Source organism: Phyllobates terribilis, unplaced genomic scaffold, assembly GCF_046119375.1.
Source record: "Phyllobates terribilis strain yellow unplaced genomic scaffold, ASM4611937v1 Scaffold_1__5_contigs__length_1240528914, whole genome shotgun sequence".
Taxonomy (NCBI): Eukaryota; Metazoa; Chordata; class Amphibia; order Anura; family Dendrobatidae; genus Phyllobates; species Phyllobates terribilis.
In genome coordinates this window covers 667,326,471-667,350,797 of record NW_027362761.1, presented here as the reverse complement: position 1 = coordinate 667,350,797, position 24,327 = coordinate 667,326,471, and the positions used below count along the sequence as shown (strand labels likewise).

General features: G+C 44.9%; 2 protein-coding genes across 14 annotated transcripts in view; one reads left to right on the top strand and one right to left on the bottom strand.

Annotated features, from left to right (window-relative positions):
* The window catches only part of TJP3 (tight junction protein 3), a 166,123-nt gene extending 150,692 nt beyond the window's left edge, over window positions 1-15,431 (bottom strand). The window contains exons 1-2 of one of the 6 annotated variants that reach the window (XM_073685123.1): window positions 15,167-15,431; window positions 9,491-9,557 (exon numbers count right to left, since the gene is read on the bottom strand). In XM_073685123.1, coding sequence (XP_073541224.1) covers window positions 9,491-9,557; window positions 15,167-15,219 — 120 coding nt within the window. In that variant the 5' untranslated portion in view covers window positions 15,220-15,431. Of the gene's footprint in view, window positions 1-9,490; window positions 9,558-15,111 lie in introns of all 6 variants that reach the window. The other 5 variants (XM_073685113.1, XM_073685163.1, XM_073685139.1 and 2 more) reach the window with 5 other exon arrangements.
* A 113-nt stretch (window positions 15,432-15,544) lies between these two features.
* The window catches only part of PIP5K1C (phosphatidylinositol-4-phosphate 5-kinase type 1 gamma), a 633,992-nt gene continuing 625,209 nt past the window's right edge, over window positions 15,545-24,327 (top strand). For all 8 annotated transcript variants that reach the window (XM_073685093.1, XM_073685062.1, XM_073685071.1 and 5 more), the window contains exon 1: window positions 15,545-15,706. In XM_073685093.1, coding sequence (XP_073541194.1) covers window positions 15,619-15,706 — 88 coding nt within the window. In that variant the 5' untranslated portion in view covers window positions 15,545-15,618. The remainder of the gene's footprint in view (window positions 15,707-24,327) is intronic.

Sequence of the window (24,327 nt, the reverse complement as noted above, 5' to 3'; positions counted from 1 at the left end):
CTGTGTCGTACCTCTGGGTTCAAAATGTTCACTATAACGCTTGATAAAATCCTTAAGGGGTCTAGTTTCCAAAATGGTGTCAATTGCGAGGGGTTTCCACTGTTTAGGCGCATCAGGGGCTCCTCAAAAAAATGGTTTTGTAAATTTTGTTGGAAAAATTTTAAATAGCTGGTCAACTTTTAGGCTATGTGCGCATTTGAAGCAGAAATTTGCTGTGCGTTTATTTTTCTCCTTGGTTGGAAAAATGCATGCGTTTTTTTTTGTGCATTTTTGTACATCAATGAATGTTTTTTGGAGCCAAGTAAAGTTATTTGGTGACCTTGGATTACCAACAGAACTGGGGTGAGTATATTGGTTAATTTGAATGATTAAAGAATGTTTCTGTTGTATTTAAAATACAGTATTTACTCTGTGTTTGTGTGTTTATTTAACTCTTTAGTTTAATTAAGTTTGATCATGAAAAGGTCTGATTGACACCTTGTCATAACAAAACAAAAGAGCTAGGTGTCAGTTAGTCCCATTCACCCAGACTAAATTAGCATTTCTATTCAAGTAATTTATGCGGCTGCTGTATGCTGGTATTTTTAGCCTGGGAAGGTGTTAAAAATACCAGCTACCTGGCCATTATTAACATCTCACAGCTGGTTCCTTAGCCACTACGTCCCCCCCCACCCCCGATCAGCACTCAGCAGCAATTTGGACGCAGAGTATTTTTGTTGCGTCCAAATCGCGGTGTTCTAATGCCGCACTTTTGTTGTCGGTACATATGAATCCACCACATATAATGTTACTTCAGTCATAATCTGTTGCAGAGACTAGCGCGTCCGCTACAGAAATTGACATGCTGTGGGTGAGTTTGGGTACGTGGCCATGGTCAGGAGCCGCTGCAGGTTTGATGCTGTGTTTATACAGCGTCAAACCCGCAGCGTGCAGATGTTACAGCATCGTGGATGGGATCTCTAGGAATCCCATGTCCACTATGAGTGAGGATCACCTGTGGACACTGACATGCGACACGTCTTTCAGGACCGCAGCATGTCAAATTCTCTTGCGGAATCGCTAGTGTCAGCAACAGAAATTTGACCACTAGAAAGTATTGAATGTGATAAATCCGCATGGCTCAGTGAACACATGTGGATTTACCTGCGTATAATAGAATGCAACGCTTTGGTCGCATCAAAAAAATATGCATCCAAAGTGCTGCTACATCCGGATCATGGGCACAGAGCCTAAAATTAAAAAAAAAAAAAAAAAAAAAAAAAGGCGTGGGCTCCGGCGTCATTTTTAGAACCAGCAGAGGGAAAGCCAACCACTGGGGGCTGATATTCGTAGCCGGGGAAGGGGCCATTAGCCAACAATGTTCCCTGGCTATTAATATCAGCCCACAGCTGTTTGTTTAGCCTTTACTGGCTAGATTATAGGGGGACCACAGAAGAAAATCTAACCAGCAAAGGCTAAACATACAGCTGCGGGCTGATATTAATAGCCAGGGAAGGGGCCATGGATACTAGTCCCCTCCATGGCTAATAACGTCACCCCTCAGCAGTCGAGCCAAATCTGGTGCTTAGCCTCCGCTCTTTCCACTGCCCTGTAGCAGTGACGAATGGGGTAATGGGGTTGGGGTTCACGTCAGCCTTGTATTGGCGACTGACGTTTAGCCCAGGTTAGTAATGGAGGGCATCTAGAAGACGCCCTCATTACTGACTGCATAGTAAAAAGGTCGCCGCCTTTTCAATAAAAACAAGGCGAGAATAAAGTATTTTAATGAAATAATAACTAAAAAATTGTAGAACTGTTTGTTTTTTACCACAACAAAAAAACAATAACTATCAGGCCGATTTTCATTTTATTATATTTTTAATGATTATGAAATAAAAATTATTATATTTTAAACTAATTTTTGATATCTTCCTATGAAAATCAGTCTGATAGTTACTGTTTTCTGTTGTGGTTATATTGTAGTTGGGAAGTAGTGATTGCAGATTGACGTTTGAGTATATTAAAAAAAAAATTATTACCCTCTCAGTCCCCGAATCCCTCAATCTCCTGAAAAAAAAACAAACGAGTGTCCCACGATGATCTGTGTCACTTCTACAGCAGTGACATCAGCAATCACTGTTGTCACTGCTGTAGAAGACAGCAGTGTAAAATCACACTTGTCAGAATACATGATGCTGCAAGAGGTCACTGGGGTTCATCATCTGAAGATCAGCTGATGAGCCCCGGTGAGCTCTCACAGCCATCACCCTGGGAACTTTCTTCTGAAGGTTCACACAGTGAGGTCACGTGACCGATCAGCTGATCGCTGACAGCTCAGTACACTGCAGTATACCGCTGGCCGCCGGGAGGAGCGGATCGCTGCCGGGGACCAAGAGGACACCGATGGCCACCGGACAGGTGAGTATAAAAGTTATTTTTGTATTATTGTTTATACACGGCGTGGTAGCCGGATTGGCTGGAAAGACTACTGCTCCTCCCAGCCACGCCACTCCCGCTGTTATCAGCGGGAAGGGAGGTTAGATGAGAGGAGTTGTAGTCCTCCTCTCCAACCTGGGTACCACGAACACAGCGTTTCTGCAGCAAATTTGCGGCCATTGACTTTAATTGAAACGCAGCACATATACCTTCCGGTTTGCTGCGGTTCAATGCAAGTTAATGAGCGCGAATTCGCTGCGGAAACTCCCACAAAATGCGAATCCGGAGCGGAAATTTCCACATCATGTGCACAGCACATCAGGATTACCATTGCTGTGCATAGCAGACCTATTAACAAGCGTTTTCGCAGAGTTTCCGCTTCGTGTGCACATAACCTTAACCCTTATAACTTCCTAACCAAAAAAAAAAAAAAATGTTGGATCCAAAATTGTGCTGATGTAAAGTAGACATGTGGGAAATGTTATTTTTTAACTATTTTGTGTGACATATCTCTATGATTTAAGGGCATGAAAATTCAAAGTTTGAAAACTGCAACATTTTCGCCAAATTTCAGATTTTATCACAAATAAACGCCAGTCATATCAAATACATTTTGCCACTATCATAAAGTACAATATGTCACGAAAAAAATAGTCTCAGAATCAGTGGGATCCGTTGAGTAATTACCTCATAAAGTGACAGTGGTCAGAATTGTAAAAATTGGCCTGGTCATTAACGTGCAAAGAGCCTTCGGGTTTAAAGGGCTTAAGGGAATGGTATCTAACAAAATGTCCCTAGATACCTTGTCCCGAAGCGATTTCTCTAAATGATCTAGCCAGACCATTAATGATCTTGCTGTACAGGTTGCTGCTACAGCTGGCTTCAGATCCCCGCCCGAAGCTTCCTAGGAACCTTTAACCACTTCGCACCAGAGCCTGTTTTTGCCTTCGTGACCCGGCCAATTTTTTCAATTCTGACCACTGTCACTTTATGAAGTAATTACTCTAGAACGCTTCAACGGATTCCCCTGATTCTGAGACAGTTTTTTCGTGACATATTGTACTTCAGGATAGTGGTAAAATTTCTTCGATATCACTTGCGTTTATTTCTGAAAAAAAATCGGAAATTTGGCGAAAATTTAGAAAATTTTGCAATTTTCAAACTTTGAATTTTCATGCCCTTAAATCAGAGAGATATGTCACACAAAATAGTTAATAAATAACATTTCCCACATGTCTACTTTACATCAGCACAATTTTGGAACCCAAATTTTTTTTTGTTAGGGAGCTATAAGGGTTAAAAGTTGACCAGCGATTTCTCATTTTTCCAACAAAATTTACAAAAACATTTTTTTAGGGACCACATCATATTTGTAGTCACTTTGAGGGGTCTTTATGACAGAAAATACCCAAAAGTGACACCATTATAAAAACTGCACCCCTCAAGGTGCTCAAAACCACATTCAAGAACTTTATTAACCCTTCAGATGCTTCACAGGAATTTTTGGAATGTGGAAGAAAAAAATGAACATTTAACTTTTTTCACAAAAATGTTACTTTAGACCCAATTTTTTTTATTTTCACAGGGGTAACAGGAAAAAATGGACCCCAAAATTTTTTGTGCAATTTCTCTTGAGCGCGCTGATACCCCATATGTGAGGGAAAACCACTGTTTGGGCGCACGGCAGGGCTCGGAAGGGAAGGAGCGCCATTTGACTTTTTGAATGTAAAATTTGTTTGAATAATTAGCGGACGCCATGTTGCATTTGGGGGGCCCCTAATGTGCCTAAACAGTGGAAACACAAGTGACACCATTTTGGAAACTAGACCCCTTAGGGAACTTATCTAGATGTGTGGTGAGCACCTTGAACCCCAAGGTGCTTCACAGAAGTTTATAATATTGAGCTGTAAAAATAAAATTTTCACATTTTTCCCACAAAAACGTTTTTTCATCCCTTAATTTTTCATTATCATAAGAGTAATTGCACCATGAAGTTTGTTGTACAATTTCTCCTGAACACGCTGATACCCCATATGTGGGGGAAAACCACTGCTTTGGTGTACGGCATGGCTCGGAAGAGAAAGGAGCGCTATGTTGGCTGGGATAGGTTGCAGACACCATGTCACATTTGAAGAGTCGCTGACATGCCGAAGCAGCAGAAACCCCCACAAGTGACCCCATTTTGTAAACTACACCTCTCAAGGAATTCATCTAGGGAAGTAGAGAGTATTTTTTAATTTTTAAATTTATACCATTGGGCAGTGAAAAAAAGCAATTATATTTTTACCACAAAAAAATGTTTCACCCTCAGATTTTACATTTTCACACAGGGCAATGGGTAAAAATGGTGCCGAAATGTGTCACACAATTTCTTCTAAAAGTGGCAATACCCCATATGTGGCTGTATCGTACCGCTCAGCCATACGGCGAGATCTGGGGGGGGACGGAGCGCTATTTGACAATTGGAGAACAAATTATTGTAGAATAGGCATTTGGATTTGGGAGCACAAAATTTTCTGAATTTCTTTTGGGGGGCAAGGGCCATTTCGCTTTTCCAGAGCCTTTCTGCTACCAGTAACTTGGAAGTCCCTTATATTTTTAACAGATGACGCACCTGAGTGGGGACTAGCTTTTTTTGAGGACTGAGTTGAAGATTTTATTGGGAACATTTTACGTAACATTTATCCGGCGCTCTAGGCTGAGCACTTACATCGGGGTTTCCATCTAAATTTCCAAGTGATGTAATTCAGATGAAACCCCTGCGGGATCCATTCACTGTAATGAGGCAGCAGAGTTACTCTGGACTCCGTCTGGCCTCTGTTTAGCGGTGTCCTTTTTTTCAGAAGTGCACAAAACTGTGGCCAACCGCACTTTTATGCACGCCTAAAACAAATGACACCGTGGGATCACAGGCCAGACGGCATCCACAGTGGCCTATATCTGCCTCATTACAGGGAATCTTCCATCATGGGTTCCGTCTGAATCACATATTTCAGAGATTTACACAGAAACTCTGGTGCAAGTGCTCAGCGCAGAGTGCAGGATAAATGTGAGCAGAGCCTTACTGCGATCTTTGGGAGACATAATAAACAAATCAGTAGCAGGTGAAGAATTGGTTTTATTTACTTTTTACGCCGTTCCTCGTGCGGTATAAGTGATGAGATTACTTTATTCTTCGGGTCGGTGCGATTACAGAGATACCAGATTTATATCGGGTTTTTATGACTGACAGCTGTCACACACACTAAAAGATGCCATATTTTGATAGCTATAATTTTTCCATATTTCGGCCGACAGAGTCATGTGACGGCTTGTTTTTTGCGGGACGAATTGACATTTTTATTGGTGCCATTTTTGGGTATGTGACACTTTTTGATCGCTTTCTATTCCGTTTTTTGGGAGGTAAAATTAACAAAAACAAACAATTCAGGAATTGTTTTTTGAGGTTTTTTTATGCCGTTCTGCGTGTGGTAAAAGTGATCAGGCAGCGTCATTCTTCGGGTCAGTACGTTTACAGCGATACTACACTTACTCTATTTTTTTTTATGTTTTGGCGCTATTACACAATAAAACAATTTTATAGAAAAAAAAATTTTTTTTGCATTGCTTTATTCTGAGCGCTATAACTTTTATTTTCGGCTGATGGAGCGGTATGGCAGCTTTTTTTTTGCGGAACAAGATGACGTTTTCAGCGGTACCATTTTTATTTCCATTTTGCTTTTTGATCGCATTTTTTTCCACTTTTTGTTTGGCGATATGAGGAAAAAGCATAGTTTTTTGCTCCGTTTTTTATTTATTTTATTACGGTGTGCACAGAAGGAGTTAGTGTGACAGTTTTATAGCTCGGGTTGTTTCGGACGCGGCGATACCAAATATTTGTACTTTTTTTGTTTTTGCATAAATATACGGATTTATCGGTTTAATATTTTATTTATTTATTTTAATTTATTTTGTATTTTTTTTTAACAGTTTCAAAACATTTTTTTTACATTTTTACTTAGTCCCTGTATGGGACAATTTTTATTTCTGATCGCTGATCTCATGTAATGTAATAGACATATATTACATTACATGAGATCTTCACACAGTCAGTGTGTCCTGCCAGGCTTCAGCTGCAGGCTGACGCTGGCAGGACACCATATATGGCAGAGCTGGAGGCAGTCATGTGACCTCCAGCTGCCATAGCAACCCAAGGTCCTTGAAGGTATCAGGGGTCTTCGGAGAGGTAAGTATACCACCCCCTCTCCTCCTGCTGTCTTCTATATGCCGCGATCACTATAGATCGCGGCATATAGAAGACAGCAAAGGGTTAACAACACTGGGACCTGATCCAATCAGGTCCTGATGATGTTCCCTGTCAGAGCTATCGCTCTGCACTTCTCCCGCAGTACTTGCAGGACCCTGGGGGTCCTGAGTGCTGCGAGACCACCCACCATTTTTAAACGTCCGCGCTGCACAGAGCCCAGGCAGCGCGGACGTTTATGTACAGTGGGCGGTCGGGAAGCGGTTAAGGAAAGCATCCACCTTTTTATCTAGGGAATCTTTCAATACCCCCATGTTCTCAAAGGGTAGGCAAAACTTTTTAGAGGGTTTAGGTATAGCCAAGTCTAATTTTGGAGCTTCGCACAGTTACTGCTCTAGACCGTTGGACATTATGTATTGTACAGACCTTTCTAGTCTTGGATCTACTATCCCCATTGTGGATCTAACAAGTTTATCCGTCTCTTCCGCGGGAAAGCAGTGGCGCCCTCACATGTCCTCTCCTGATGACGAAGTTGTGTATATTGATATTCATGCTATAGCAACTCCATTTTGTCTGCTTGTTTCAAAATCATGTTATTATCACTCCTTGCATAACATACATTCTTTCCTTCTTTTCTCTCGCTTCATCTTTCCCACACTAACTGTTCTCACAAGAACATTTTGTATTTTGTCAGACACTCCGCTTCTGTTATCTAACTAGTTTAGGCCAGGATTGACCTTGTAAAATTTCCATAGTGCTTCGAACTAACAATGATAATATGACCATATATGTGTTTCCGTAATAATTGTACCAACATAGGTTAGCCTGTAGTACTGTAGTATGGCTGCAGAGTTGATTGGCTATTAAAATACTCAAAACAATATAAAATGCTAAGCAAAATAAACGGGATCAGAGATTCTTTGAATCCTCCCATACAGAGCATTGCCTCCGTTTGGTTTTCGGTGGATTGCAATCAACATGATAATTTGACACTCACTTGGTCAACCGTGAAGGGTTATTGCCCTCCCTCAACAGTTGAAGTAGATGAACCAGAGTCCCTCTCTTCACCCTTCTCCTTTGGACTATTGCCATCATCATATTCTGGGCATCATTTCCTAGATTTCTTATCTTTTTAATTCTTACTACCTCCCTGGGACAGGAATTTAATGAAATTTTTGACTTCTATTTTAATTATTGATCTTAATTCGGAGACAAAGTTAGTCTCCTCACATAACATTTGTTCATTGCATGTGTCAGGGAGATATTAAGGTTAGGGAAATATTAACCATTTCTCGCCCCTTTAGACACCCTCACCACTTGTCAGTACAAGAACTGTCTCCATAAAAATCTCAGCACAAAGCCCCAATCATCACAGTCATGAGTAAGGCCTTAAACAAACGCTGGCAGCCAAGAGGTGCCACCAAGCTACTTAAAATGCGAGCATCCTTCTCCCTGGAAGAAGCAGGGGGGTGATTTAAACGTAAGCTTGCAATAATTTACGTGTAACTGTGGAAGCTTGCTTCTCGAGCTTCAAAAAGAAATCTCCAGGCACTCTGGAGCTGAAAACGAAATATTGTAAGTTCCATACGTCCGACAATAACGTGACCCATATTTTTAGGGCTAGGACCAGCTAGGGAATGATAGGGATATTTTTCTGTCGCTGAAAAACCCTCTGTAGAGCTGTAGCGCAAAAACACCAGAATACCAGATTGCAACTATGCGATGTGTGGTCTCTAAATGAAGGTAAAATTATGATAGAAAATATAATATCACTTTTGGGCTTCTGGGATCAACGAGCGATAAGTTATTGCAGAAGTTAGCGTTTTTTAATAAAAATGTACAGGCTGGAGCCGGCCCACCTGATATCACCACAAGCGGAGTGTGGGCAGATCTCCCCTTAGGTATAAGAGAATCCATGGAGAATAGAGGAGCACTCATTGCCAGAGGGTTATAAGGACCATAAGCAACAGGTCGTGTTAGATAACGCTCAAATTAAACTGGGGAGCCCCTCCTCCACCTATGCTGATTTGTCCCTGCGAACTGTATAGCACAAGTTTCCTCTTTAATCCTGTTTATTTTATGTAACTGCTTATGTATTTTAATGTTTACTTGGTCAAATCCTTGTATATTTTTCATAAACACTGCCTCCCTTTTGGATTAAATATAAAATTTAATAGTTCTGTTTGTTTTGTCCTGTAATCGTTCCCTCCCCCAAAGCCATATACACAACCAAAACGCAGGTGCCCGCCTAGGACTGTATTATAAGTCAATCTGGACAGTGGTGGCAAAGAATATTTGTTATGATCTGCAACAAGTACTAAGGAAAGATAGGGGAAAGCTGTCCCTACAGTAAGACTAAGCTGAATCTCTACGATGTAGCGGGCTGCCAGTTCCTAGCAAACAGACCCGCCTTAGTCCTCGACTAGTCTGACCGAAGACCTATAACATTAAGGGAGGGGTCCCTAAAAGAACTAAGGACTGGGACAAAAATGGGACACCTCCTAAACAGAGAAGTTGTTGCAGAACACAAAAAGACAAACTGACAAAAGGTAATAGAGGTCCCAGAAGGACCAAGCAAACTGACAGAGAAAGGCACAGAAGCACCAGGCTAGAGAAACAGTAGAACACTGAAGTCCAGCTCAGCCAGTAAGGCGGAGCTGGAATATAAAGGCAGATGGTCACGTGACCGCAAAACAGAAGATGGAAAAAACAAACAGGAGGGTTCTAACAGTACCCCCTCTTTTGTGAGGATCCTCCAGGCCCAGGCCTATACGGAAACCTCTTGTGGAAAGCTTTAACACGCCTAGGAGCAGAGACATCATCCGTCCTTACCCACGAGTTGTCTTCGGGACCGAAACCCTTCCAGGAGACGAGATACGGTAATCTCCCTCTATGCCATCTAGAATTCAAGATATGAGAAATTTCATATTCGCAGTCTTCCACCACAGGAGGAACTGTGACAGTGGCGTCCCTATCAGATACATCAGCCTTTTTCAACAAGGAAACATGAAATACAGGATTAATGTTCCAGGAAGTAGGGACATCCAACCTAACAGCAGAAGAGTTAACAACCTGAAGCACTTTAAATGGACCCACAAACTTAGGACCCATTTTTTTTTTTTTTTTTTTTAAGAGGGAATCCTCAACCGCAGGTTCCTTGAGGACAACCAAACCATGTCACCCACAGTAAACAAAACCTCTTTACGTTTCATGTCAAAATACTTCTTGGATTTCTTGTTAGCCTCTTGAAGGTTGCAACGTACATTAGTCCAAACTCTCTCCAAATCACCGGAAAAATTCTCCTCCTCTGGCACCGCCGACCCCAATTTGGAGAATGAACCAAAAGACGGATGTCTCCCAGTACAACAAAAAAAGGAGAACACCCAGCAGAGGAGGATGTATGATTGTAAAGAGAAAATTCTGCAAAAGGCAGAAACTCAGACCACACCTCTTGATTGTCCGCCACAAAACAACGCAAAAACTGTTCAACATCCTGGTTCTGTCTGTCCATTAGACTCAGGATGATACCCAGACGAAAATGACAAATGGACTCCCAACCTGTCACAAAAAGCACGCCAAAAACGGAGGTCCTCTATCAGAAACGATATCCGTGGGAACGCCATGGAGCTTGACAATCTCCTTGACAAACGCCTTAGCGAGTGTCTTGGCGCAGGGCAACTTAATGAATGGAACCAAATGACATCTCTTACTAAAACTGTCCACAACCACCCAGATGACAGTAAAACCGTCGGACACAGGAAGATCAGTAATAAAATCCATTGTGAGATGCGTCCAAGGCGCACTAGGAACCTCCAGAGGGCAAAGCAACCCCGCAGCAGGAGTATGTGAAGCCTTTGATCTAGCACACACAGTACACTGACGCACCCACTTGATGACTTCCTTCTGCCATTCAGGCCACCAAGAACTGCGACTGATAAGTCTCTTAGTCTCAGAAATTCTTGGATGACCTGCCAACCGAGACTCATGACACTCCACAAACAAATCTCTCCTAAAGGCTCTAGGCACGAACAACCTCCCATGGGGAGTGTTAGATGGAGCATCATCTTGAGCTTTCAGAATCCCATTCTCCAAAACAGAGTCCAATGCCGCCACCACAACTCCTTTCTGTAAAATGCTCTCCTCCTCCTCGGCACCGACCATAGGAAATAAGCTGCGAGATAAAGCATCGGCTTTAACATTCTTAGTACCAGGAATATAGGCAACAGAAAAATGAAACCGAGAAAAAAAAAAAAAAAGTGCCCACCTAGCTTGACGGGCATTCAAGCGCTTGGCAGCATCCAGATAGATCAAATTCTTATGATCTGTGAAAACCTGAATAGGAAATCTAGCGCCTTCCAAAAAATGACGCCAATGTTCAAACGCGAGTTTAATAGCCAGCAACTCCCGATTTCCAACATCATAATTCAGTTCGGTTTCAGAATTTTTTTTCTAAAAGAAGGCACAAGGATGTACTCAACCCTTGTTCTCCTGAGACAAAACTGCTCCGACCCCCACCAATGAAACATTGACCTCGACCAAAAAAGGCTTGGTCTCATCAGGCTGCATAAGGATAGGGGCAGAACTGAACCCCTCTTTGAGATACTCAAACGCTTCAATGTCCAAAAAACTAATTTTCTGCACAGCGAATTCACATTTCTCCAGCTTAGCAAAGAGTGATTTATCACTCAATAACTGAAAAACTTCACGTACACGCTGCCAATGGGACTGTAGATCTGGTGAATAAATCAAAATGTCATCCAAATACACAACTACATTCTTACCAATCAAAGGTCTCAGGATGTCATTAATAAGGTTCTGAAAAAATGCAGGTGCTTTGGTAAGACCAAAGGGCATGACCAGATTCTCAAAATGACCTACCGGAGTGTTAAAAGCAGTTTTCCATTCATCACCCTCCTTCATTCGTAACAAATTGTATGCCCCCCGGAGATCAATTTTAGAGAACCACTTGGCCCCCACTAACTGGTTAAAGAAGTCAGGAATTAACGGCAATGGATAGGAATTGCGTACGGTAATCTTATTAATTTCACGAAAATCCAGACATGGACTTAAACCGCCGTCCTTTTTTTTTAACAAAGAAAAATCCAACCGCCACAGGTGACTTAGAAGGTCTAATGTGACCAGCAGCCAAGCTCGTCTGTATGTACTCCTCCAAGGCCTTTCTTTCAGGGATAGTCAGATTAAACAAGCGACTTTTGGGAAGAGTAGCACCCGGAACAAACTCAATGGCGCAATCATAATCCCTATGAGGAGTTAAAACTTGCGACTCCTCCTCCAAAAAAAAAACCTCCAAAAATCTTGAATAGGTAACGGTAATTCCCCTTTTTCCACAGCCGCAATGTGACCATTACAACATTTGTCATAGCACTTAGGACTCCAAGACTTAATCACATTAGTAGACCAGTCCAACAAAAGATTGTGCAGTTTTAACCAAGGCAATCCTATAACAACTGGAGAAGGTAAATTATCTAAAACAACCAAGTCCAAAATTTCTTGGCGAACTCCATTGATAGTGAGAGGAAATGCAGCAGTCTTGTGAGTAATACATTTCAAAGGAGTGTTATCAATTGCAACCACAGAAATAGGAGATGACAAAGGTTTGGATTTCAATTTAAGGTTTTCCAAAAACCCTTTATCAATCACATTAAGTGTTGAACCACAATCCACAAATACCTAAAATTCAATCAAATCTCCCTGCAGAGTAGTACTCCCAGAAAGAAATACTCTTGCAGAGCGTAAACAAGCTATACGGGCGTAACTGACCTTTTTTTTTTTCTCTTTACTTAAACGACGCTCACAATATTTAATCAAATGGTCAGCTTTACCACACTAAAGACACAATCCCTCGGCGAACCTCCGGTCTCTTTCCTGAGAGCGGAGTGACATCGCCCCAACCTCCATCAGTTCTCCGCCGTCAGAGCAGATTTTCTGGGGTCTAGGACCTGACATTACAGAAATCTTTACCTCATTCACCCTGGACCTCAGTCTCCTGTCCACACGAACAGCTAATTGCATAGCTTCCTGCAGAGTCTCAGGTGCAGGGAATGCAATTAGCAAATCCTTAACCCTTTCACTCAGACCAGCAAGAAATAAACATTTCAGCGCAGGATCATTCCATTTGACTTCTGAAGCCCATCTCCTGAAGTGTGTACAATAATTTTCAACATCACCTGACCCCTGATTCAAATGCCTGAGTTCTGCCTCCGCAGACGAGATTCAATCAGGATCGTCATATAATAGCCCCATAGCAGAAAAAAATTCCTCAACAGACCTTAAACACGGATCATTAGGTTGGAGAGAAAAGGCCCACCCCTGTGGTTCATTGCGTAAAAGTGACATAAAACCAATGCGCTGCGATTCATTCCCAGAGGACCTTGGTCTCAAATGAAAATATAACAAACAATTCATTTTTAAAGGAAAAAAAAATCTTGCTGTTTACCATAAAAAACATCAGGCAGTCCTACTTTGGGTTCCACAAAATGCGCTCCAGAACAGCTATTCACGTGTTGCTGAAGCTCGGCCACCTCCAGAGACAATCCCTGCAGGCATTGAGCCAAATCCTGGACGGAAACCATACTGATCCCCGAATTTCTTTCTTTTTAGTTTTTTGGGCTGGACTTACTGTTATGATCTGCAACAAGTACTAAAGGAAAGATATGGGAAAGCTATCCCTACAGTAAGACTAAGCTGAATCCCTACGATGTAGCGGGCTGCCTGTTCCTAGTGAACAGACCCGCCTTAGTCCTAGGCTAGTCTGAACGAAGACCTATAGCATTAAGGGAGGCGTCCCTAAAAGAACTAAGAACTGGGACAAAAATGGGACACCTCTTAAACAGAGAAGCTGTTGCAGAACACAAACTGACAAAAAGGTACTAGAGGTCCCAGAAGGACCAAGCGAACTGACAGAGAAAGGCACCGAAGCACCTGGCTAAAGAAACAGTCACTGAAGTCCAGCAAAGCCAGAAGGGCGGAGCTGGAATATATAGGCAGATGAGAGGGGGGGGGGGGGGGGAGAGGGGGGGGGGGAGAGGGAGGGGTAGAGGGAGGGGGAAGGGGGGGGGGAGGGGGGGGGGAGGGGGGAGGGGGGGGAGGGGGGAGGGGGGGAGGGGGGAGGGGAATCAGCTGATGGACCTCCATTGGAGATCTGAGATTTGTCCACCATGCTGGAGCCTCTAGTTTGCTGCGTAGACTTGCAGCTTCTTCCAGCAGAAAGTCCGCTGCCACGCTCACGATGCCGCAAAGTCGTCTGGGAGTCTTCATGCTGACGCACCTTTTGCTGCTGTTCTTCTGGCTCCTCAAGATTTCTCCATTACGCCTGAAGGGATTGCCTGAAGCTGGACATAACGCCTTCCTGTCGTTTCAACCGCCTTTAAAAAGCGTTACCAGCCCCTAGAGTGTCCCTCCTGGCGTTTCCCTGCTCCATTGCTGGAAACTACTTCTGGTCACGTCATCCCCATGCCCACGTCATAAGGAAGTGTCTCCGGCGCATGCGTAGAATGAGACACCCTGGAAGCTGGTAACCCACGAGTGTGGTGCCATGGCTGTGCACCTCCATTCACCCATGATGGTCCTCTGCACCCAGAGGTGGTGCTTCAGGATCCTGTTAGGATTCTGCAACGGCTTCTAACCACCATCGTTATTGGACAGTATACCACAGAAACCATGGCAGCTAGAGGCCACAATATCCAGTCACCTACAAATAGTCTCCCAACTAAAGCAAACTTTACAGGGGAAATCCTCAATCCCATGTACTAGGTTATAAAAAGAGAAAAGAAAAAATTATGTTGCAAACTTTCATGACCAGGAGGGTAGAAAACATGGAGAGCAGAACCAAGCCAGCTGGTCTGACTAGTTCTGATAGACATTCCACCGAAACTCGCCCTGCAGGCAGTGAGTAAGCTCAGCAGGCCCGCACTGGGTGAACGTGGTGGTCACTATACCAGGCTGGTCTGGGGGACACATCCAGGGGGCCCAGGAATAGAGCTTTGCCATAAAACATGCCAGGAACTGCAACTCTAATGTTTGCTTAGGGAGGGCTGATCTAAAATGGAGCAATGTATATGGCAATACTCAGCAATAGTGGGGGCGGTGACCAACACACCCTTCAAAGGTGAAATCAGCAGTAGACCTGCAAATCCAAATGAGTAGTGTTTCCAGAACAGGCCATTTATAGAATAAACCCAAACGCTTCAACAAAAGCAGCAGGTCTACTGCAGACATGTATGGAGAGTTTTCTTCACATCCCAGTGACCTCAGCCTGGAATGGCTGACAACAGAGAGCACTAGCTAGCACCCAGCTATAAAGGCTCAGGTGGGCGGGCAGTTCCCAGTGCACAGGCCATCATGCCAGTAACAGAACACCTCTACAAGATAAGACCCGCGGACAGTCCCCACATCCTGGAGGCTGACAACAGAGAGCACTAGCTAGCACCCACCCAGCTATAAAGGCTCAGGTGGGCGGGCAGTGGGCTCACAGCTGGGTCTCAGTACCTGGCAGGCTCCGCCGTTGCTGTCTCTACAGGTGTCTTCCAGGTTCTGAGCATTTCCTGGTATCGACACAAACTCTGCCAGGTTAACCTTGTCGCTGCCGCACCGTCGCCTTTAACCCTTCCCCTGCTTCCAGCAGTACACGCTTAACAAGTGCAGAGTGGCTTCAGGTTTTATCCCACTGTGCAAACGTCTCCGAGCCGCTGTGTATAACTATGGTATGACGGTTTACTTCACATTTCTGTCAGGACGAGTGACACCAATACGGTTTGCATGCTTCTAGTTACTGGGAAACTTTTTTTTTTTTTGCCAATAACCAACATGGCGATCACACTATCCCAAAATCCGCCTTATTAGAAAAGAGAACCCACCTGTCTGGTGACGTAGGGCTGCGTAGGACGTAATGACGTAAGAGGCAAGACCTCAGGAGAACTGTATACAGAGGATAGGAGAGGATGAGGATGGAGGACCCAGAGGAGGAAGAAGGTTATTGTGTGAGTGTGGAGCTGGCGGCCGGTGGCTCAGCAGCGGAGCCTGAGGAAGGTGAGCGCCAGTCACGTGTCCGGTCCTGCCTGCGGCAGGTGGAAGTTACTAATAGTGGGCATGGAGTACGGCTGGGTAGTGGTCCAGGTGCACAATGGCAAGAGAGGCCCAGAGGGCATGTACTACCGATCTGACATCTAGTCTGATGGATGGGACAGCTGTAATATCATATATCCTAGTATACCAGTTAGTGTGAGTGTGTGTATATAAAAATATATTATACATATACAGCTCTAGCAAAAATTAAGAGACCACTGCAAAAATTTCATTTTCTCTGATTTTTCTCTTTAGATGTATATTTTTGAGTGAAATGTACATTGTTGTTTTATTCTATAAACTACTGACAACATGTCTCCGAAATTCAAAGCTAAAAATTTTTTATTTATTTGCAGCAAATGAGAAATCGTCAAAATAATAAAAAAGAAACAGTGCTTTCAGGCCTCAAATAATGCAAGGAAAGCAAGTTCTTATTCATTTAGAAACAACAATACTCATGTTTTAACTCAAGAAGAGTTCAGAAATCAATATTTGGTGGATTAAACCATGATTTTTAATCACATCTTTCATGCGTCTTGGCATGCTTTCCACCAGTCTTTCACACTGCTTTTGGGTGACCTTATGCCACTCCTGGCACAGAAATTTAAGCAGTTCTTTTTGTTTGATGGCTTGTGACTATCCAGCTTCCTCTTGATTACATTCCAGAGGTTTTCAATGGGATTCAGGTCTGGAGATTGGGCTGGCCATGGCAGGGTCTTCATGTGGTGCTTCTTCATCCACACATTGATTGACCTAGCTGTGTGGCATGGGGCATTGTCCTGCTGGAAAAAGCAGTCCTCAGAGTTCAGGAACATTGCCAGAGCAGAAGGAAGCAAGTGTTTTTCTAGGATATCCTTGTATGCGGCTTGATTCATACGTCCTTCGCAAAGATTAACCTGCCCAATTCCACCCTTGCTAAAGCATCACCAGATCATCACCGATCCTCCACCAAATTTCACAGTGGGTGCAAGACACTGTGCTTGTATGCCTATCCAGGGCTCGGTCTAACCATTAGATGACCAGGTGTTGGGCAAAGCTAAAAATTAGACTCCTCAGAGAAGATTACCTTACTCTAGTCCTCTATGGTCCAATCCTTATGGTCTTTGGCAAACTTCAGCCTGGCTCTCCTTTGCTTCTCATTGATGAAAGGCTTTTTTCTACCTTTACATGACTTGAGGCAGTGCACTTCACCCCAGCTGCCATCTGTCATGGGCTCTGAGAAATACCATTACCTGTAAGTAACTGGCCTTTCTCCTTTCCTCATGACAGCACCACGGAGAGAAATGCATCTTTAGGGAGGGACCACCGCTTCCAAAACCCTTCTCCCGAAAGGCAAGATCTGAAGAAGAGGCTAGGTCCAGCCAATAATGTTTGAAAAAGGTAGAGGGGGGTCACCATGTTGCAGCTTTACATATCTGTTCTATGGAAACAGCAGCTTTTTCTGCCCAGGAGGTTGCCACTGCCCTTGTAGAGTGAGCTTTAAATCTCTCCGGAGCGGCTTCTTCACTTGATGATTATGCCAAAGAGTTGGCGTCTCTTATCCACCTCGCCAATGTGCCTTTGGAAGATTTTAGCCCCTTTCGAGTTCCTTGAAAGCTCACAAAAGAGACCTATCCTTCCTACACTCTTGCATGGCCAATGGGTATTGGATCAGACACCTCCTGACGCCTAACGAATGGAAATCCCCCCCCCCCCCCCCTGCTTTTGGGGTTGGAGCTAAAGGAAGGAAGGAAGGAAGGGTGACTTCCTGGGGTCTGTGAAATAATGATGCTACCTTGGGCAAATAAGCTGGGTCCGATTTGAGAATGACACTCTCCTCATGATCTGCGTAAAGGGCGGCCCTGCAGACAGGGCCTGGATATCGCTAATGCTGCGGGCTGATGTTAATGCCACTAAAAGTGATGACTTAAGGGATAAAACTTCTAGAGATGTGCAGTCTGAGGGTTCAAAAGGGGGTTTAGTTAAAGCCGTAAGAACCAAATTTAAATCACAAGGAGGCGAGCTATGACTAGGGATGTGTCTAGATCTGGCCGAAGCTTTGATAAATCTAGATCTTCAGCAATTTCCTGCCAAATTGCAAGTATATAGTGGGGCCTGTGACCTTAGGGGCACTATCAGTATTTTTTCTCAAGAGTGGGAGCCAAAACCAGGAGTGGGTGATAAATGCAGAATTGGTGCACTTGTTTCTTATACCTTTTCTCTGATTGTTCCTCACTTGGTTTTGGCTCCCACTCCTGAGAAAAAATCCTGACCGAATACTGACCAAATACTGATAGTGATGCCATGGCCTTATTCTGCGACTTAGACCTTCAGGGTACTTGTAGCAAAACCTTGCTCTAACCCCCTCTGCAGAAATTTTAGGATGGCTGTCAACGGAACACTTTCCTTCACACTGGACCCTGAAGAGGAAAGGAACCTTCTCCAAGTTTTCCCATAAAGTTTGGTAGTGACTTTTGCTCTGTCTTTCCTGATTTTTCTCAGAACTGCAGGTAGCAAAGCAATTGGGGGAAAAGCATAAGTTAGACTGTGGTCCCACAGGGTCATGAAAGCATCTAACGCATAAGGGTTCCCCTTGGGATCTATTGAGCAGAATGTGTCTACCTTTTTGTTATGATTGTCGGCAAGCAGATCTATAGCAGGACATCCCCCACATTTCTTCAATCTGGTCGAATATGGTCTGCGTCAGTTCCCATTTGCCCTGTCTCAGCTGGGTCCGGCTCAGGAAGTCTGCTCTGCGGTTTTCTGTCTTTTTTATATGTAACGCTGATAGTGACATAAGATTGATCTCGGCTATCTGGAAGATGAGGTCTGCCACCTCCATCAAAGGACGGGACCGGGTCCAACTGCAGGTTCCCCATCAAGCATAGAAAACCAACTGATTGTGGAGAGACGTACTGCCCTTTTTATCTTCATGTTTCCTGTCCTGGAAGGGTAGATCCCTCTCTCCATGGTGCTGTCATGAAGGGGGGGCTTAAGGAGAAATAGAACTTTTTGGTATCCACTCCACTCGCCTTATTTGGCCAATTCATGTATTAATCAGACGAAGGTCACCTTTTCGTGGCTGATGGGCAAACATGAATTGGCCAATTTATGCGCTAAGAACCATCATTTTTGTAAGGACATTTTATTTAGTAACAATTTCGTTTAGATCTCAGGTTTTCAGTGTTTGCATATATATTGCCCCATACAGGGTGCTGCTGTGTTCTCTTTTTGTAGAGTTACGAGCCTCTACACGACGACTCAGCTGATACCATAGGGTTTCAATGGGATTCAGGTCTGGAGAAAGTGCAGGCCACTCCATTTTGAGGTACCTCAGTATCCATCAGCCGTTCCCTAAGGATGCTACCTTGATGAGCTTTGAGCATGGTCGTCCATGAAGATGAAATTAGTCCTGTGTTGTTCGTGCAGAGGCACAATGACTGGATTAATGCTGTTATTCAAGTAGTAGGGGGTAGTCACTTTACCATTCTCAAAGTGTAGGGCAGTTCTGTATTGACTAGACACACCTGCCCACACTACCACCACAACAAAAGACTCGTCTGGTGACAAGTGACAAATCCATAGTGCTCTCTTTCACGTCTCCAACATCTTTGGCGGCCATCATTTCTGCTTGGCGTGAATCGACTTTCATCAGTGAACAGCACAGAGGCCCACTGGTCCCTCGTCCAGCGTAGATGCTCTGGCCCATGCAAGATGATGACTCCTGCTTAGTAGTGTGGTCCACTAATGGTTTGACATGACACTAGGGTGCCTCTCACCTCCCTTAAATGGGTCTCGAGTTGTGTGGCATTTATCATTTGGTTCCAAAGGACATTGTTCACAATGAAGCGGTCATCAGTGTGCGATGTGGCGAAAAGATGTTCACTACTCTGCCTCTCTGTGACTCCTCCGGTCTCTCTGTTGCAATCTGCTGATGACACCCTAAGCTCAGTGGCCCCTTCCATCTGAGAAGATCATGCTTGAAACCTCGCAATGGTGAGGTACTGTTGAACAATCATTAAGTGTCATCTTTGTCTCATGATGTCAAAATATGAACAGCATGATGTGGAGGACTGTGTATGATGTGGAGGACTATGTAAATACCAATTCTAATTGGACCCCAAAATTTATTGGCTGATCCATGGATCAAACACCTGTTATGAATTTTGCCATTAAGCTCCTTGTTACAGAACAGCAAGTTGTGCAAAAAGTATGGAAGCATTAAACAGTCGGGGAGAGGGAGAGCTAACACAAACACACACACAAACACACACACAATATACTGGAGGAGAGGGATGGGTGGAGATATAATCAGTAATGTGTCTTTCTGTCCAAAGCCTCTATAGACTGCGCAAGCACAGTGCGGCCAAAGACAGAAGAACACATCCAGCCGTTAGAGGTGAGGGAGAAGAACGAGAATGGAGGAGTGTGGCACTGGAGATCACGGTATGCTTAGGTGCTGACCGCATACTGCCATCTCCGGCACCGTTTTGTTGAAGGCAAAGGCGGTATGGCGGCTTGTTTTTTGCGGGACAAGATGACTTTTTCAGCGGTACCATATTTATTTACATTTGTCTTTTTAATCGCATTTTAAAGTTCAATTTTAGTAGTTTTTCATGCTGGATTTCTTGTTCTTTGTAGCTTTAAACATAGTCCAGCGCGTAAGTAAAGGGAGATACCCGGTACAGTCTTGCGGGGGCCCCTAGAACCCCGGTGTTTGGTATCCATGCTTAGCAACGGCCCACCTGGATCCGATGACACCAGAACCGGCTCCCTAGGACCATCCAGTAAGGACGTATGGCCCATTTTCGTTTTGTGAGTTTGTTAGCTAAGAGAGGCCAGGGGTGGATATTTAGGTCCAGCCGGGGGGCCGTAAGGGGAGTGACCCAGAGAGATTAAAAGCTCCTACTGCCCCAGGTCCATTTGTCTTTTTCCTGGGGAGGTTGGGACATCAAGTCGTGTGGGTAAAGTCCTGCAACAACAAAGAGAAGGCCCACAAACCTCCCATGTGGCAACCCTTCCCCCGAAAGCCAGGCCTTTCCATCTAACCGTTAAATGACTTGTAATAACGGTTTTATATCTTTTGTACCCATACTTTCGTGTTTGCAACTCTGACCACTGTGTATGTATAACCCTTATGTATATAGTGTACTGTTTAGTGGGCGATTAAATATGTAACTTTAACCCTGGGCTGTTCTTTTACCTCTATCCAAGAACCTTACGTTCATTGTTCGGTCCAACGAACACGCTACCTTGCGGGTTTCTAGCCCGATATAAGTCTGTTATATCTAATAGAAACTGGTGGCAGCTCTCCCAGGCCGACTAGGCTCTGCTTCACTTGAGCTAGTGAAAGGAGCCTCTCAGCCTGTCAGGGTTGTGGGCGAGTGTGGTGCCAGATCAGTGATTGAGTGGGCCTCCTGTTCTCACTCCCTGGTGCCTCCCTGTTCCCGTGTGGACAAGGGGTGTCTGTGCATACCTGTACCAATTTGACCTTACACACCCCTTGCAGGGGGGTGTGTAACGTCACACTGGTGCAAAGGGCAGATCCTTACCACGTGCTTCGTCTGACGTAATTGTGACGTCAGGCGGGCGGCGGGGTGTGGAACCAGCACAAGTGGTGGCAACAGCGAGATTCTGCGGGATCTCCCTGCCGCCATTTCTTCACAGTATGTTTCAATCATTTACAATGGCATGTAAAAGTTTGGGCACCCCTGGTCATAATTACTGTTGTCAAATGTTAAGCAAGTTGAAGATGAAGTAATCTCTAAAAGGCCTAAAGTTTAAAGATGACACATTTCCTTTTATATTTTAGGCAAAAAAAATATATACCGTCATTTTTTACTTTTTAAAAATTACAAAAAGGAAAATTGTTTGATGCAAGAGTTTCTCCACCCTCGGATATTTGTTTGCTCAGATAACTTTGACCAAGGTTTCAGACCTTAATTAGCCTGTTGGTGAACAAGCGATAACCCTATCATTCAAGCCCGGATTGACAATCTGCCGCGGCGGGCAGATGCCCAGTGGGCCGGAAGCTCTGAACTACAAAGTAGGCCGCCGACCCTTTAAAACTTTGCACACACTTGCCCTTTAAACTTTCTCAGCCCGCTTCCGCGGCCCCTCTCAGCAAGCGGCTGATTGACCAGTGTAGCCCGCTGGAACAGGGGCAGAGGAGTGCTGCCTCCACATGCAGCAGTGAGATGACGTCACCATGTTACTGATCTCATCACACTGCTGCCAGGGCCGCTGAGGAGGAGAGACAGTGTGGAAACTTGTGTAGAGGCCGTCCAGTAAAGTCTAATGCCCCCCTCCCGATCGCTTTTAGAAGCTGCTGTGGGGCATAAACCAGGGCTCTGCCTCTCCCTTCCTCTCCCTTATCACTACATGCAGTTGTGCCTGAATGAAGGGAAAGACATTTCAGCTTCAGAGCCGGTGACAGGGAGCTGCAGGACTACTCACAGTTCTGCTCTGTGCTGTGTCCTCAATGTTTTACTGGCCAGTGACTTCCTCACTGGTCATGGCTGCAGTCCTGTGATGTGAAGGTCTCTGCTGCTTATGGAGAGAGGATAGGTAAGTACCTCTAATAATGTGTATATGTGTGTAGTATATAGTGGTGGGTGTATATAGTTTTGTGTGTGTGGTATATAGTGAATATACTGGTGTGGGGGAGTATAGTGTATAAGCTGGTGTATCCAATAATGTACATTCTTGTGTATAGTGTATATATACTGTACTGGGGCGTATAGTGTATGTAGGATGCTTACTTCAACGTAGTAGTGGGCCACTGCTGTGGTTGGCTGCCTGCCCCTGGTAAAGGGGTTGCTATCCTTAGGCTAGGTCATCAGTACCAGATTGTTTGGGGTGTGACAACTGGCACAGCCACCAATCCACTGCTCTCGCTGCCGCCGGATGTGATCAGTTGCGCAGTGAAGCAGCACAGCTTCATCAGCTCTATAGTGGCATCTTATAGTGGAGGTGATCGTTCACACCAGTATTCACTGCATGTCTTGACTTGGTGATGAGTCTTTGTTTATGGACCTTGCTTATTGCTGGTCAAGTAGTTTCTATGTGGGTAGCTGATGTGTCTTTGTTACCTGTGTCACTTGTAGATCACCATCATTGTCTTTCTCCATTGAATAATATCTGTTGTGAACATCTTGTGGCTCTTAGGAGTTCTTCTCTGACTGTCTTGTATGCATCTACTGTACAACATGTATGGGATCATGAACGATTCAACACTAGCTGTATTGGGGTATTATACTTGGGTATGACGGTATACACCAGGGGTCCTCAAACTACGGCCCGCGGGCCACATGCGGCCCGCGGAGGACTTTTATCCGGCCCGCCGGGCTATGGGCGGAGGAGAGGAGAGCGGTGTCAGCGCCGGCCCTTCTCCCCCGCTCGCTCAGGGCCCCGGCAGGCGGATACTTACCTCTCCCCGTGCCTCCGCAGATCCGCTGTCTTCCTGCTCTGCGCTTCCTGTGACGTCTCAGGTCAGAGGGCGCGGTGACGTCTTTACACCGCGCCCTCCCGAGTGCCGTCACAGGCAGCGCAGAGCGGGACAACGCCGCCGCGACGCTGGAGTCCGGACCAGAGTAGAGCAGCGGCAGCAAGTGAGTATTGGATTTTTTTTTTTTTTTTAATGTATGGAGGCATAGGTCATTATATGGGGGGGGGGGGGTGACATCCTGCATGGGGCATGATATGGGGTTGGTGACATGCTGCATGGGGCATGATATGGGGGAGTGATATGCTGCATGGGGCATTATGTGGGGGGTGACATGCTGCATGGGGCATTATATGGGGGGGTGACATGGGGCATTATATGGGGGGGTGACATGCTGCCTGGGGCATTATATGGGGGGGTGACATGCTGCATGGGGCATTATATGGGGGAGTGACATGCTGCCTGGGGCATTATATGGGGGGGTGACATGCTGCATGGGGCATTATATGGGGGGTGACATGCTGCCTGGGGCATTATATGGGGGGGTGACATGCTGCATGGGGCATTATATGAGGGGGGTGACATGCTGCATGGGGCATTATAAAGACAGAGGAGTGATATCCTGCATGGGGCATTATATGGGGGGGGGGTGACATCCTGCATGGGGCATTATATGGGGGGGGTGACATGCTGCATGGGGCATTATATGAGGGGGGTGACATGCTGCATGGGGCATTATAAAGACAGGGGAGTGATATCCTGCATGGGGCATTATATGGGGGGGTGACATCCTGCATGGGGCATTATATGGGGGGGGGAGGGGACATCCTGCATGGGGCATTATAAAGACAGGGGAGTGATATCTTGCATGGGGCATTATATGGTGTGAGAAAGGGACATCCTGCATAGGGCATTATAAGGGGGGGAACAGCCTGCATATGGCATTATAAGGAGGAAATAGCCTGCCTATTGGGGATATTTACCTCCCTATTGGGGATATTTACCTCCCTATTGGGGATATTTACCTCCCTATTGGGGATATTTACCTGCCTATTGGGGACCTATGCTGCCTATTGAGGACCTATGCTGCCTATTGGGGACCTATGCTGCCTATTGGGTACAGTTACCTACCTATTGAAATACCGGTTGATTTAACTTTACT